At 38.4% G+C, this 17,428-nt stretch overlaps 1 protein-coding gene across 2 annotated transcripts in view; it reads left to right on the top strand.

The window, feature by feature from the left end:
• ano8b (anoctamin 8b) overlaps positions 1-17,428 on the top strand; it is a 28,880-nt gene that overhangs the window by 1,745 nt on the left and 9,707 nt on the right. Inside the window, exons 1-10 of one of the 2 annotated variants that reach the window (XM_058400813.1) lie at positions 492-821; positions 12,447-12,557; positions 12,672-12,804; positions 14,583-14,721; positions 14,936-15,032; positions 15,270-15,386; positions 15,511-15,638; positions 16,241-16,402; positions 16,841-16,993; positions 17,261-17,387. In XM_058400813.1, the coding sequence (XP_058256796.1) occupies positions 692-821; positions 12,447-12,557; positions 12,672-12,804; positions 14,583-14,721; positions 14,936-15,032; positions 15,270-15,386; positions 15,511-15,638; positions 16,241-16,402; positions 16,841-16,993; positions 17,261-17,387 (1,297 nt within the window). In that variant the 5' untranslated portion in view covers positions 492-691. Of the gene's footprint in view, positions 1-491; positions 822-12,446; positions 12,558-12,671; positions 12,805-14,582; positions 14,722-14,935; positions 15,033-15,269; positions 15,387-15,510; positions 15,639-16,240; positions 16,403-16,840; positions 16,994-17,260; positions 17,388-17,428 lie in introns of those variants that run through there. The other variant, XM_058400814.1, reaches the window with a different exon arrangement.

Below are 17,428 nucleotides of genomic sequence, written 5' to 3'. Positions count from 1 at the left end.
GGGGAACTTGAGACATTTAGCTCATTTGGTCTGTGTGTGCGTGTGCGCTCCTACATCTTGGTTGGCACCAAATGTTCGATGAGAATAATTGACCGTTTTGGCCTTATGTGGACATTCAATCCAAAAAAAAAAACGTAAAAATTATTTTTTAAATATTTTTATTATTTTATTTTATTTTTTTACAAAATCTATTATATTAAATTATTATTACTGTTGTTGCTGATGTTGTTTGTGTGTTTATTTGTTTACAGAAAGGTTTGTTTCTTGTGTCCTTTTGGTTGGTGAGTTGTGTTATATTTAGGTGTAGGCAAAACATTAATTAGCTGCATTAAAAAAATGTTAATGGAAGGTCCTCAAAAGGACATAAAGACGAGTGTGTGTGTGTGTGTGTGAGAGAGAGAGAGAGAGAGAGAGAGAGAAAGAGAGAGAGAGAGACGATGTGTCACTTCTCTCCTTTGTCCCTCCTCCATAGTAAAGCCTGTGCTCATCAGAAAGCGGTGGATCTGCACTCCTAACCCCCTACAAAGCAGGATGACCCACAACCGTCCCTTCACGCTCCTTTTCATTTAACCCACGTTAACCGATCCGAACCGGCACTCACTGCATGCTTCTACAGCTTAGAACACTGCTGCATCCCCTCCCCTTTCCTCTGGAATAAAAACCCTTAACAGTCAGTCCCCGCTTAAGCAGCATGCCCGACGCTGCCTCCGCCAGTAACGGCGCCGATCCCGACGGCTCGCGCAACCGCCACCGCGCGCAAGCAGAAGCCGAAAAGCCGGAGCCAAGCGCCTCGTGCCAGCAAACATCTTCTGGCGTTTTGGGTGAGTTTTTTTGGCTGTTTTTTTGCACGTAGGAGACGAACAAACTTGAAGCGACGGCGTAAATGGAGGCGAGCGCTTGGGACAGGTGGATGGGATGTGACGGGAGAACGTAATGAGTCGCCCGGAACAATGCGCTTTTGCTTTCGTCTCTGTAAGTGCAAGAGATCCGCGCGAGACTAAACGAATGCATGGAGCTCGGGCCTGGAAGGTCATACGCTGTATTGTATGTCAACATTACGCTAAATTCAGCGTTATGACAGGGATGAGGGGAGGCAGCGCTCCGTCCAGCGGGCCACGAGATAGCCCACATTACGTGCTGAGAGATTGTGCTAGCTTTCTCTGAGGCATTGTGCTGTTTCGGTAGTTCGGGTTTGTTTATTTACTGTCCTGTTTCCGTGCAATTATTTAGCCAAATGCAGGATGTTGGCTCGTGCATGAAGCTACTCTTGTTTCCTTGATATGTCTGAGGCAATAGCTACCTGGTGATGTCACGCGCGGGTCTGTTTTTCAGCCTTCATCACTATACGTGTCTATGAAAGGGGTCTGACCGTCCTGTGATTCGAGTATGTTAAACAAACTACAGCAACATTTCTGTCTTTGAAAGGTGTTACTTCAGCGCTTTTGTTTATCCTCTGTTCGGGCCCGCATGCTGCACTTCTTCCAATACGTCGCAGTGTGATGCAGTCAGCTATAAGACAGAAAATGTGTTTATTCGGCTATTTACAGTGTATAGAAGGTTTATACCGTGTGTGTATCACAGTATTAAGCAGCAGGCAGTGTGACATCGTGTTGGCTTCTAGCCTTTTCTGTTCACACCGTGTACAGGACAGGCAGATTACCACATTAAAGGGTCCATAAGGAACTCTGGCTGCATTTGATGTCATCAGTGTTTTGTCCTTGTATGATGGTATGGCCATCACTGCTACAGTCAGAGTTCAGTTGGGCTACTGATACAGCAGTGGCGTGGCCTATGTCAACAACTGATGTTATTTAGACAGTCACATTACACAATAGCTTGCTTGGTATTCCAGCAATGAACCAGGATTTGAGAATTGGTTTTCCGAAGAGCATGAGCTAGACGCATTATATCCCCAAAACTATAAACCACTTATTTTTTTTATTTGTTTGTTTTTTTGTTTCTTGTGTAGTGGGTTTTAATTTTGAATTTATTCATATTAAGTCGCTTTATCTTGCAGCATACAGTCTTAGAAAAAAAGGTTTAACATGGAACCTGTAAGCATCCTTTGGTTTATCCATGCTGATGATGGAAACCCTTAAAGCTTCATTATGGAATCCTGCAGGAATGGGGTTTCCTTTCACTGATCATCAGGACCATGTTTTTGTGTGCATAGTTTGATTTCAGTCTTGAAAAACATGGAGAATAAAAAATGATTAATTGTCTTTCTGGTATAATTGTATCCCTCTAATATATGAGCCATATTTGCTAATATTTTATTACTTTCTTTTATTCATTCATTCATTCACAAAACCATTCTTTCATATTCATTTATGGAAACAGCTTAAGTTAGGTACTTCCTCACAATCTCCATATTTTCATACGTATATGCACTATTATGTTCTCTGGAGGCCCTGCGATGGACTGGCGACCTGTCCAGGGTGTACCCCTGCCTTTTCGCCCAATGTGTGCTGGGATAGGCTCCAGCAGATCCCCGTGACCCTAATTAGGAATAAACTGGGTATAGACAATGAATGGATGTTCTCTGGATTTAAATTCTTCTGTGGCTGACTTGACACAGAGTTAAAAAAGCCATGTTTATGCTGTGGTTTATTCACAGCCTTGGATTTAAGTAATAAGGGAAAGGTCTGCACATACCACTTTTAATAAACAGAAATAATTATAACATGTAACATAAGATACAACCAGTAAGTCATCATGTCTGTGTTGAGTTAGGGTCTGGAACACAAATGTAACCTTGATGATATGCAGGGTTGCTTTAGAGTCATACGTCCATGAAGTCAGTAAAGAACAGTGGACAGTTTTCTCCCATGACCATTACTAGTGGTAACTAAAAGGGTACCTAAAAAACAACTTTTCATCTTAGAGAAAGCATTGAAAATACCACTATATATGTTTTTCATATAACATTTTTTCATCTTACCTGTCTGTGCTGATGTAAATCCACTGTTCCAGTTTGTAGGTGCAGAAAATAAATGTGCCTTCACTCACTGAATCTCATTTTTCTTTGTCTCAGCATTGTGAAATCATTACACAATATTTCCTGTTCTTCCACTTTGCATTTAGGATTTCTGTATAACTCAATAATTCAGAATGTGGTGATAGATGTGTTGTGTTGTGCTGTTATCAAATTAACTTGGATCCAATTAGATTATTCTGTCTTTTTTACATATTTGCTTTGCCTATGAGACGGTGTGTCCTTTTCCAGTTTGTCTTCTGTCATTCATGCTCAGCACCTGCTTATTATACTGAAAAAGATTTCAGTACAGACTCCACAATGTAGTTTAGTCCTAGAGCACAACTTGTGCCTGGAAAACTTGTGTACACATTTCATATGCAGTCATAGTAACAAAACTTTACATTATTTACTTTCTATATAATATGTACCCCTGCCTTTCGCCCAATGTGTGCTGGGATAGGCTCCAGCAGATCCCCGTGACCCTAATTAAGAATAAAGTGGGTATAGACGATGGATGGATGGATGGACTTTCTATATAATATTTATTTTCAGTATTTTCTTGATTTAAATATATCCATGGCTGAGTTACAGAGCTTTTTGGTTTTGAAAAAGGCAGGTTTAATTCTCTGCCAAATGGCACTTTTACAACCCTTGAGATATGTTCCTAGGAATTAAAGAATGAGCTAAATGTCTAGACCTTTAAGAGTAGAATAAAAATCATAGTTGTAAAGATAAAGTTTTTATAAGCTCTGATAAATATATGCACTTTTTTTCTTAACAGTTTCACTGCTAAATAATAGTTATCTGGCTAGATATATGTCAAGAAATTAGAGAAAGTGTGCTGAAACACTTTCTATCCTCATCTCTCTTGGTACTATGCTCAAGGTCATATATGAAGCACAATTACACCAGCTCTTAGTATTTGACACCATTTAGATAGCGCTAAGTGAGAGGACACTGGCACAATGTTAAAATGTTAAAGAAACAGGAGCCACTAAGTTTTTTGTTTCTCCCCTCACCAAAATGGTATGCAATGATGTAATTATCTGCCTTAATTGCCGATTTCCAAAGGAGATTTCAAAAACACATCCCTCTCAAACAAAAATATGAGAGGTCATACTTTTCAGCACCTACAGGAATTGGGGCAATAACAAATCATACCTGACCCACTCGGTTTTAGTCCAATTGTTGCAGTGTAATACATGTTGGGAACCCATGGGACAAGTTTGGCCATGCTCTCTCTCCTCTGTCAATCATAGTGACATTGGCCAATTGTAGGCATCTGAGAGCTCATTTATGAGGGTAGCGGGCAGAGAGCACTTTCCTCTTAGTTGGTTACACTGCCATGTGATGCAGTATGAGGAGCAGTTGGAAAAGATATGGTCACATGTCTCAGATGAAGCCTGTATTTGCCTTCACCCTGCCATAAGTAATGCTACATTCATACATATAGTGACCATATAGCAACCAGAGATCATATGATTTGAGTGACAGCGACCATTTGCAACTAGATGTGGGCGTGTTCAGTGACACGACAAAGTTAAGAAAAGTTTAAAGCAAATATGGATAGACTCTATGCAGTGACTAATGTGAGTGATGACAGTAGAGCGCACGTGATCCCTGGCAAAGAGCGCACACTGCTTCTCCTTCATCCTGTATGATATAATGCGCATATATATATATATATATATATATATATATACACTGCTGAATTTTATATTCGCCAAATTTCCCTCCAGAATGTTACATTTTAGCAATTAGAATGCTAGTTGCACCACCCAGTGATAAAGGTTATTACTATCGCAGTCAGTAGTTGAACGCCTACTGGCAACTTTATAGTTCAGCAACTGGAGGCTAGCAGCAATAAAATCGCTGTATGTGTGAATATAACTTTAGAGAAGAGCTGGCTGCTGGGCAAGAACTGGCACGTGATGAGGATTCAGATGACAATTTTTTGATTTAAGCCATAAATTAAGCCATACATTTTTGACCCATAATAATATCAAAGCACATACAGCATTTATTAAAAATATTTGACTTAGTTTTATTGTAAAACTTCGCACATGTATTTATTGGTAGGTAAATAACATCTTATTCACGTAAATAAAATAAAAGTTCCTGTCTTATATGATAATATTGTTTAAACATTCTTTTTCATATTAATAAAAAGCAAAACAAAAAAACAATGTTAGAAATGCCAATGGCACAAAAAGTTTCAAACGAAACCTACTCTCACTTCCTGGGTCTATTCTGTCTCTGATCATCCCTCATCTATTTTTTTTAAATATGTTTTTCATGGCATTCATATGTTAAAACGTTAATAGTTTCCGGCTCACTTACTCATTTATAATTTAAATGCAAACTTACAAAGCTGTATTCCTTCTAAATACTGAGGAAATGCAATACAGAGAACATCACATTTAATTAATGAAGATAACAAGCATAACTCGTGGTTGTATAGTATATAGTACCTTGTATATGTGTTAGCAATGTTACCTATGGGGATCAATTAAGCTTCGCTGCATAGTATATTGGAAACCAGTTAAAGAAACAATGACTAGCTATAGTTGTTACATGACATACTGGAGTCTTTTTGGAGTATGTTGCTTTGATCATCCATATATTTGAATAATGATGTGCTAATCAAAGGATTCTTTTATTTTCTACTTACCACTGTAGCCTCACTTTTTGTGGGACATTTCTACCTGCTGTGTGTTTAGATGTTTCGGCCATAAGAGAGTATAATTGGCATACAGAAATCAGAGGAACTGGTAGGGGGTCAGCAAGTTTTCATCCTTAACTTTGAAGGATGAAGTCTTTCTGAGAAGGTAATTTGGTGAATGTTGAATAAACCCTTACCTTCTTGCTTTTTTAATAAACGTCCAACTCCAGCTGGCCAAACGACTGAGCCACTTCGGCTGCCTGCCATGTGATGTGTCCTATTACTGCAGGCTGTTCTTGGAGCATTAGCTCATCATGCTCACCTGTCATTTCTATTCTTTTCCAACATAACATAAAAGACCTCCTCTCAACAGAGGTCAGTTGTATTTGTTTTATGATTTTAACTGGTAGCTGGCTGGTTTAGGCAGCATAAACACTTGGCTGTGTTATAAAACACACCTTTAAGGCGAATATGTGGCTCAAATGGGCAAACGCAGGTAGAATACAAGTACGCTGGCAGAAGGCCCTCCATAAGTGGCACATGGGTTTAAATGAGTTGACCATGTAGTGCCTGAAGTCATGACTGCTCTAGATTTTATATTTAGGGTTTTTTTTGTGGGTACACTTGTTTTTTTGGAAATTGAAGGAATTGAAGTCAATAGATATTCAAATGCAAAGTGCAACAGCGAAAAGACGGAATTCATTGTCCAAAAAGCACCATATCTCTTCAAGCTCGTATATTGTCAGAAATTGATGCATTCAGTTCGGTTTAGTGAAATAAACTGTCCACAACTGATTAGGATCACATATATAGAATAGACACTCGGCTAAAGCGGTGTGTCAAGCAGTGTGAGCAAGGCCGATTGCCTTCTTGTTGATTTCTGGTGACAGCTGCCTATGACATATGTCTGGGGGGTAAGAAAACTTCAAGGAATTAAAATAATGTAGTACCCTGTAAACTGAGTGAATAAAAAGCTTTGATACAAGAGATGTTAAAGACAACAGTGCAGCTGAAATGTGAAAAATGAAAAGTTTTCAAATATTTTTTATTCTGTACTTCAGCACATTGGATTTAAAAATACTCATTGGCCATTTTAGCAGGAACACCCACAGTATACGTGATTTTGTAGGTATGCTGTAATTACTGAATGTAGTCCATCTGTTGCTATGTGCAGCTTTTTTCAGGGACCACCATAGAAACACCACTGACCAAAATGATTTAGGTGGTATTAAATTCTCAATGGTGACACTGAGATGCTAATGGGTGCTAATTTGTAAACACCTCAGTGTCACTGCTGGGTTGAGAGTATTCTTCAAATTCATCTTCTTCTTCAAAAAAAAGAAACTGACACTGATAAAGGGCTAGAGGAAAATGACCAGAAATGGCATAGATTCTAATACTATCCTGAAAAATACATAGCCATTAAAAATAAAATTGTAGCGATTAAATAAACATAGTGTTCAAAACATTTGCTGACTGCATATGTGATTAAACTGACCAACACTTCTTTTGTGGTTTTACTGAGCCAGTTACAGTATGCATGTATGTTGAAACTAAAATGTTTTGCTTGTGGTCAAACTTGCTGAGTGAAAGGTCTCTGCTGATATTTTAGCACTTTTACTTGTGACAGATACAGCATTTTTACACTGTTTCCTAGTAACTTGTGAAAGTTAGTACTGGTTTGGCAAATAATCCAATTTCTGGGCTGAATAAGAGTTTCATAATAGTTTCTCCCTTGTTTTATGAGCAATATGGAGAGTTCGAAGGGTTTTCTTAATTAAAAAGAGATAATCAGTAACTGGTACTGGTGTCTAGAATGAAACACTAGTTAAGAAATTTCTTTGCAAAAAATTCTCTGGGGAGATCCTGGCACTGGTTTGAATAAGAATCCCTTTGTTGTAGTCTCTGTTGCTGGAAAAGTAAATGCCTGCACCACTTCTGCTGCTTAAATCTCTACTATCTGTCAAAAATGAGCATCTGCTAAGGTTTAAATGCCTTTCTTAGATTAATGAACTCCATATGAAAGTTGTGAGAAGTGGTATGTTTTGGTGCTGTTTATAGAGGATCATTTTGTCACTCTATATGATTCTAGTATTTTGATCTGTCTCATAATGATGAGTTTGGATCTCGAAGAATATTTTTTAACAGTTTCTCATCTTTTTTTTCTTTCTTTTTTTTCGCATTCTTTTCAATATTGTAGTATCATAGGCACATCAGCTTCCACCCACTCGTGACACTGAAGCCACGCAGAATACTGTATTTGCATGCTGCCTATGAAGTTGTCTTGTGAGTAAACTGGCCCTTGACTGTCAAGGTTTATACTTGTGTGTCCGTATAGTTGTAAATATCTGAGGGCGCTGTTTATGGGCGTTCGCATAGATGTCTATCTTTACATAACATGAACATATCAACTAAAAAATCTCATGTTTTTCTTCAGAAGGGATGCTAAATACATCCTGGTTCTACACCACATCAAGGAAGCAGTAATACACTATGGGGCATGCTGTTATGGGAAAATCAGGGCCATGTGATGCAGCCATACACACAAAGTTAATGTGTATGTTCCCATAACAGTCCAAAAGAGCTTTATTCCTCTTTTACCACAGCAATTTATCTATGCCAATTTCTATTATAATTTTTGCATATCTGTTTATAGTTACATTACATACATGATGTGGAACCACTATGAGTTAGTTATTGTCAATACTAATGCTATAATAGCACCTGCCTCCCCTTTTTGCTCTCTCGACGACAGTAAGACAAATATGCAGCTTGTTACTGAGCAACTGTAAAGCACAAAGTCCTCTATCCTGAAAACTTTGAAGTAATTTTCTGTCTTTTCTTTGTCTTTACTTTTTTTTTTTTTTTGAAAAGTGCTCTGGGGAAAATAGAAATCATTTATAAACCAAGAAAACATTTCTATAGCTTTTTTTATACATCAGTTTATTAGCATCGAAGCGTTTCATGGACTGAAGCAACTCACTTTAACTTTTAAATCCACAATTCTAGCACTAACAGAATGATGGATGTTTTAGATGTTTTCTAAATTGAGTTGCTGTGGTTTACATCACCTACACTGCATCTTTACTGGGAATCCATTAGAAGAAAAAAAAGGAAGAAACATGTGAGATCCTGCAGGATTTAATTGGCCATTATAATGACAGCTACAGCTGGTAAAAACTCTGACTTTACAGTCGCATATGCCACAATATTATAATTGCAGTTTCCTGGATATATTTCCACCATCCAGTGATGTGATAATATTGTCTTGTGACACAATGGATGCTTGCTCATGCTGTTCATTTATTGATGTCTTATGCAAAAGGTTTATCATTGAGAACACATTTGATTACACACACCACCCTAAGAGACTTAACAGCACGAACAGGCTTAAACTGGTATCACTTTCTGATTAACATGCAGGGAAAAGTTTATTGTTTACACTTCCATGTCTAAAACTTTATTTACACTTGAGGAGTATTTAGGCCAGTTATTACTCAGCAACACTTTATCAAATCTGCAGAAGAGGACTCACAATATTTCCGGGAACACATCTGGATATAGCTTCTCTGAGGTTTATCGGTAAATGCTGTACATTGGCATTTGGACATTAGGACAACAGTATACCAGTGCACACCACTTACCCATAATTCCTCTTTCTATATAACTGAAAGTATGAACCAGCCTTCTGAGTAACACACACAACACTGTGGTCATGTCTGAGGTCTGAATACCGATATGTACTACACCACACATTCACCATTTTTAATGCCATTTATATCATCATCAGAAAATAACAGTGAAGTCTATTTATTAGCCAAGTATTAGGCATAGTTGTGTAAAATAAGTGAGAATAGATGTTACTCGATTACTTTCTCATTTCTGTAGTTTGTTTGCCACATTAACCATGCTGTGTTCACATGTTGATCAGTATAATTAAGCGCTTGTAACGTTTATTTGTCTTAGGACTAATATTAGTGTATACCCGAGTCTGTTATCTATAGGCTTAACTGGTTCACCCTCCAAATGCCTTTAATAAAGCACTCATTAAGATTGCCCTTAGGATCTTAGGAGCTTGCCAGGAAACAGGTCCTTTTATATGAAGACATTGATGTTTGGTTTGAAACTTTCCTGATTTACATGTCAGTCTGTGTTGTATGTGCCATTAGTGATTAAACTGTAACAAATAATAAGAAAGGTTGGCAGTGTAAATACATTCCTCCTGTCATGGTTTATCCAACCAGGTGAATAATATAAGGACGAACAATATAGTCAAATCTGCTGAGTATACCGATGAATTATTTGGTTGATGAGTCAGCATCCACTGGCAGAAATGGCAGACGCACTGTATCTTGCTGTGAAAGCAGGGTTATAGCTCTGGGGAAGAAACAAAAGCAATGTGCAATTAATTTTTTTTTTTTAGAGAAAGCATCTGGTCGGCAAACGTTACCGAGGGTTGTAAGTTGTGTTAGATAGTCAGTGGCATAATAATATATCAACCCTTGCAGCACCAAATGTTACCCTGGCTTTATAAATAGAATGTGATGTACATCTAATACTAGTACCTCCCAGGAAACAAACCAAAAGAGAAGTAAGTGATGACAGTTTAATTTGACAGAAGATACCTATAGCAGAGAGTTATGGCGAGATGATATTATTTGGCCTGTCTGCAGCAGCAGAGGTATTTTGTCCTTACCTAAGACAGATGGCCAGATACATTCTGTGTCACGGCAAGGATTCAGAAAAAGTCTCTCCCTAAATGGTCCTCTGATTTGTCCCTCTGGTAAGACCCCTACTGTTTATATCTAAAACCATTCAATAGAGGGTTTCTTTTCTTTCACGAAAAAGGTTAGATATTAGACACATTAACATCCACAGAACTCACCAGAGCTGATTCTCTATTAGCTCAGTCTCCAAATGCCTCAAGAGGAAAATGTCAAAGTTCTTGCCTAGCAAATTAGTCAATTGTTCTGCTAACTTGTAGGCAATCTTGAAATCCTTTGCACTACATAATAGCTTTAAGATGATATTTCGACTCTGTGAATTATGCCATGAAACCTGTGTGATGATTATGAATCTAGCTTTTAGGCTTATTCCTTTTGGGAATTAAATAAAAACAAATCATTTTGCACCAGATGGCTGTTTATGAAATGTGGTGTTCTCTGTAGCGTGAGGATGAGAATCTGTAGGAACATTGCATCTGAGCGAGAGAGTATGAAGCAGCTGCAGTCCTGCAGGTAGTTATATTAGAGTCACAGTGCACTAAGCTTGGACAAAGCCCTTTTCTTTCCCTGCTGTTTTTCCTATTGTGTGATACTGAGATAAAGCTATGTGCAGCAATTATGGAGAGCCAAGAAATAAAGCAGATCCTTTTTTTTGCAACAATTAGCAGGTTTATCTGTGTTTACCAGTCTCTGTCAACTGTTTAAAGCAAGCATTGTATATGTGAGTTATGTTTAGACATGATCAAACAAAAACTTCTCAGAGTTCCTACTGATGTGCTTATAATAGCTGCTTTGTATGGTTTAGAAAAACCTCTAGTTTTTCAGAGTAGTCATGCTTTTGACATTGTTGTTGCTTCATTATTATAAAGCAAAAGATTTTAAGAAACTGCCACAATGTCAAGAATACTTCCATATAATGCAGTCAGCTGGCAGAAGTATGAAAAAGGTCTTTAGTAGACACTGAGGTAACTTCCATCTAACTTTTTTCTACATGACCCTTAATGATAAAATGGCCAGCCCAACAATCATGCTGACTACGTCAAAATCACCAGGTTTACATTTTCCCCCTCATTCTGAAGATTAATGCTCTTTTTTTTATCCACCATGGTTTTGACACCCACTAGATATCATGCGACAGCTACCATCTGGAGAAGGTGTGGCAAGCATGTGGCTTCCCCAAGACACCGTTGCTCTGATATTCATGCAGTATTGCAGGGTGGTGTATTTGCCCTGTTCTGCATACGTGAGCTCATTGATGACCACAGTTTTCCTGAGAGTGTATGCCATCTGTCCCATTCAGAAACCATGGCTGGTTTTGCTCAGAGCCATGGATGGCTGTGGCATTGTTAGGATATGAACTCTTCTATTTCTATTAGTTATTCTGTTATCCTGTTATTCTAGAAAACTTTTCTTTTGCACCACTCAAAGAACCTCTTAACCTTGATTTAGTTGTATGAACAAGCTAGCTGTATAGCTATTTCAAATAAAGTGGCCAGTGAGTGTATTTCTGAGATAAATCTATTCCAATTCAGATTTTTTCCCACGCTGCTCAACTATTTTTTTTCTGGAGTTGCTCAATGCAAAAGGTGCTTTTCACACTTCTCTGCTACGTGCTAATCTGTAACAGTTTACTCATCCACCTACCACATTTCAGTGTTAACACTGTGACATAAGTGCTAAAATGGCCTATATATGATATAATGATAATGTCCCAAATACCGAGTGCAAATAGATTTTCTGTCTCTCAAAAGGCAGGTCTTATACAAACCCTAACCTAGCTCTAGCCCTTATACAAATCCAGATTAATCTGTAGCCATGAGTCTGTGAACAGAAAAGTAAAGGCATGTCTAGTCTTCTCATGTTGCAGGGGAAACATGGATGACATTTAAACTTGACAAAGAGAAACTGGAGAGAGGGTGTGTGCCTCACAGTGTGTGTGTGTGTGTGTGTGTATGTCCATGGCAACCTAGCAAGGTCACTGACATTCTCACTCTGTCACTCTCTCTCTCTCTCTCTCTCTCTCTCTCTCTCTCTCTCTCTCGCTCTCTTTCCTTCTCACTTTCTCTCTCTCTCTGGCTCATAGATAAACTGTTTGGAAAGAGGCTGCTGCAGGCTGGGAGATACATCATGTCCCATAAATCCTGGATGAAGACAGTGCCCACAGAGAACTGTGATGTCCTCATGACTTTTGCAGGTCCTCCTTCTCTCACCACCACCACCACCACCCCTCTCCCATAAATCTGCATGATAAAGTGTATCGTAATAAATAGTAATCCTGGGTTATATATATGCTTACATCTTCTTGCAGACACCACAGATGACCACACATTACTGTGGCTGCTGAATCATATACGCCTTGGCATCCCAGAACTTATCATCCAGATACGACACCACAAACACACACGAGTCTATGCGTTCTTCGTCACAGCAACATATGAAAAGTAAGGCTGGGTTCACTTACATGCGTGTGTGTGTCTGTGTGTGTGTGTTGTTAAACAAGTGTTTAATGGCAATCTTCCCTACAGGAATTCAGTGGGGCAGAGGTATGTTTGTATTCTGTCATCTCAGGTTTTCGTGCCAGCAGTGACTTGACATTTGGGCCAGTACTGACTTGACATCTCAGAAGAACTAATTATTTTCTTATTTTCTGTATAACTATACCACTACATATACGTATTGTACTATCCAGTTATATAAATTTTGTGAGCACGGTGCTGATATGGTGTGTATATGTAGAGCAAGGCTACATCAGGCAAGATGTGTGTTGGGCCTGGTGATCATGTGGAATGAATGAATGAATTTATTAAAAATATATAAATGAAGAAATAATAATAATAATAATTAATATTATTATTATTTTTATTATTTATATTAATAATTAATTATTATTATTATTATTATTATTATTATTATTATTATTATTATTATTATTATTATTATTATTATTATTATTATTATTAATAATAATAATAATAATAACGGTATGTTACTCTCACTTATCAAAGTCCCTCTGAGCTGCAAAGTTAGTTTTCTTTGTTCTGACATAAGACAGCCCAACCTGTAATTTGTCACCTATTTGCATTTACAGTGGATATGAAAAGACTCCCCCATGTTATAATTGCATGTAAGTAAGATTACTCATGGACCTTTTTTCACCTTTAATGCGATCTAGAAGCCAGAAAAGTCAAGTGAAAAAGTCAGATGGGAGAGTGGGTACGAGTCTACCAATTTAGCACATCTTGATTTGGCAGTTTAACACTTCCTTGCTCCAGATCTATCAATTTGCAAGGTGATCTTCTGTGCAATCATTTTTGCCAAAAATAAACTGACATTTGGAGCTATCATTGATTCCCTCTCTCTTCACCAGAGCCCCATCCCAGCTGGTGCTGCCGCCACCATGTTTCACTCTGGGTGTGGTGCTCCATGGGTGATAAGCTGTCTTGTATTTGCACCAATCATATCTTTTAGAATTATGCCGAAAAGCTTTTACCTTGGTCTCATCAGGCTGGAATGGTTTACCACATGGTTTGTGGTCATTTAGTCAAGCTTGAAAGGGTTTTTCCCCATTACAAAATGGCTTCCATCTAGGTATACGACCCCATAGCCCAGATATGAAGAATACGAGAGGTTATATCACATTTTCTTTCTAATATCCACTAAATATTCAGATCAATTAAGCAGCCCAACAATCTGCAAACCATTTACACCATTTTTATGTAACACATACTGGAATATGCCTGCATGATAATAGAAGTTGTGGCAGTCACATGCGCATTATTTCCGTGCAGTGCCGACGGCAAGATGATGGCTGAGCAGATTGATGATGCTCTGGTACAGAATAAATTCTTCACAGAACATCAGCTATGCTGCATTGCCTTACCAAATAAAGCTGCACATTGAAACAGAGGCACTTTATGTTCATCTCAAAGCATGATCTTTTTCCTTTAGCTAGTGTTTAGCTAGTAGGGATGGATTCTGAATCCACTGGGACATTTGTAGCATTTTAAATTTGGTGTCCTTGACACTTCTATTTTCAGATTAATGAGAAAAGTTTGTATAATCATTTCCTTTCTTATATCAGATGAATCCCAGGGTGTAAACCTTTCCTTTATTATATCAGATGAATCCAGGATGCCCAAACAGAACAGTATCCCCTGCTGTGGATTAGGTACAGTATAAGAGTTTTCTGTGCATTGCTTAATACATGTGTTTTGTTTAGTCTCTTGCGAGGAGCAGAGGAGATGGGTCTGCGGAAAGCAGTGAAACCAGAGTTCGGAGGTGGATCTCGCAGCTTCTCTTGTGAGGAGGACTACATTTATGAGAACATCGAGAGTGAATTGTGTTTTTTCTCCTCACAGGTGAATCACAACAACAAATCCTTCTAGCTTTCTCTCTGTACTCTATTGTTGTTTGATATTAAATCACCTTTACCATAAGCAACAGAAAGCATTGTTGAAAATCAAATTATTGTAGCTGGCTAATGTTATCATAATCATAAACCATCAGCTTAAATGTGTATACTATTACAGGATACTCTATAAACTCTATAAATGATTTCTCTCGTCGTCACAGGAACGTCAGAACATAATCAAATACTGGCTGGATAATCTCAGAGCCAAACCAGGGGAGGTCCTTCACAACATCCACTTTCTTGAAGGGCAGCCCATAAGTGCGTGTTCACTCTGTGCTTTGATGTGTTTGTGTTGCCTAAAATAGATCCACAGTGACTGCAGTACATAGTCGTATCTATGGGTATCATTTCAGTTGCAATAAAATCCTTCATCAGTCAAGAAAGAACTAAAGCAATTGTACTGTAGTCTAAACAGCTGCATGCTGTTCTTGTTCTTGTGTGTGTGTGTGTGTGTGTGCGCGCTATGTGTAATTCTAAACTGTGTGTTCATTACAGTCCCAGAGCTAAAGGCACGAGGTGTGATCCAACAAGTCTTCCCCCTCCATGAGCAGAGAATTCTGGGCCAGCTAATGAAATCGTGGGTGCAAGCTGTGTGTGAAAAGCAGCCCCTAGGTTTGTCATTTTCTACTACACGTGTCTAGTGATATTCACACCCATCTAAGCTGTTGATTATGGCATAGTACCCAAATTATTCTCATAAACATTCTCTAAGTTTCTTTCCATCTGTACCTCTTAGATGATATATGTGATTATTTTGGAGTGAAGATTGCCATGTACTTCGCCTGGCTGGGTTTTTACACAACATCTATGCTGTATCCTGCTGTGATAGGATTTGTACTGTGGATGCTGACTGAAACTGATCAGGTAACAATTCAGAAGGGTTTCAAATGATCTGGCCAATTGTCCATTACTGTTTTTTCAACACAGACTCTCTTTTGAAACCTCATCTGCTTTTTAGTACAAGTGCTTCTGTGTGTACGTGTAATACATTCACCATCCACTTTATCAGGTACACCTGCACATTTATGTAATTATCTAATTAGCCATGTGGCAGCAGCCCAATGTATAAAGTCACACAGATGCAGGTCAAGAGCTTCAGTTAGTGTTCACATTAAACATTAGAAAGGAGAAAAGATGTGATTGTGGTGACTTTGACTGTGGCACGGTTGTCGGGTCCAAATGGGCTGCTTTGACTATTTTTGAAACTACAGATCTCCTGGGTTTTCATGCGCTAGTGTGTGAGCGGCAGTTCTGAAAGCAGAAATACATTGTTGATGAAAACTGGGCAGTGGGCAGTTTAAGCTCTTGACATGTATCAGAATGATTTTATGAACTGTGCTGCTGCTACGTGATTTTGCATGAATGAGCAGGTGTATCTAAAAAAAGTGGACGATCAGTATAAATCTTGTCTCCGGTTTTCATTCCTGTTTGCTTAAGTGATGACGCCGCTTCTGTTTCTCACACAGACCAGCAGAGATATATGCTGTGTAGTATTTGCCCTCTTTAACGTGGTGTGGGCCACACTGTTCTTGGAGAGATGGAAGCGAAGAGGAGCAGAACTTGCTTACAAATGGGGCACACTGGACACACCAGCTGAATCACTTGAAGAGCCACGGCCACAGTTTAGGGTAATTCAGCAGTAATCTGGCAATTGGTGGGATTACATTCAATATATACTGAATTATTTGATATGGAACTTCTTGAATATTTTTCAGACCAATTTGTTTATAAAGTATATGTTGATTTCAAGAGGATTCCTCTTAGCCTTAGTTTTATACTTGGAAGACGTGGTCTTTATTAATTAGCTTTGTTATTTCTTCTGTTTTAAAAATCTTAGAATTGAGTTGTTTGGTATCGATATCTTTACTAGTACATCACAACATTAAAGATATAAAGATTATTTACAAATTCCTTATCACAGTGTAACATCTAACCACTGCTTTACCCCTAACTGTGATCCTTTTCACTGGGTCGTTTAAATTAGCCAGTACTTTATTCCAGGATAAAGCACCACTCCATAATATGTCTCTCTGTCCCCTTTCTGTATCTGTAATTTTCTCACCCAGGGCGTGAAGCGGTGCAGTCCGGTGACGGGCTGTGAGGAGTTTTATTACCCACCCTGGAGGAGGAGGGTGTTCCGATGGTTGGTTAGCTTTCCTGTCTGTATTTTCTGCCTTTGCTTTGTCTTCCTGGCCATGCTCATCTGCTTTGAGCTTCAGGTATCAGGCATCATATTTCCTTCTTATATTATTCTCATGCTCATAAAGGTTATCAAAATTCTGTCACTGAGAGATTGGTGTTGCGCAGATGCAGTATGTGATGCATTATTTCATAAATGACATATAGTAAAAGCATCATTTAAATGGGATGCTGTGTAGTAAAAACTGTATAGGATAAAGACGTTGACTTGAGCCTGACAAATATGATGTCTGAATAATAATAAACATTTAATATTTTAAATCTTAATAAACATTTCTGTTTGGCAGGAATTTGTTATGGGGATTAAAGAGCTGCCACGGGTGGTGAGGTTTATCCCTGAAATCATACTGGCCATCACTGTGACTGCATGTGACGAGGTGTACAGAAAGATAGCCTGTTGGCTTAATGACATGGGTGAGTCTTCGCTGCGTTCGAAAGAGAACAATGGTTTATCC

Source organism: Hemibagrus wyckioides, linkage group LG10, assembly GCF_019097595.1.
Source record: "Hemibagrus wyckioides isolate EC202008001 linkage group LG10, SWU_Hwy_1.0, whole genome shotgun sequence".
Lineage (NCBI taxonomy): Eukaryota > Metazoa > Chordata > Actinopteri > Siluriformes > Bagridae > Hemibagrus > Hemibagrus wyckioides.
The sequence above is the reverse complement of the archived record's forward strand: the minus strand, read 5'-3'. Positions and strand labels throughout refer to the sequence as shown.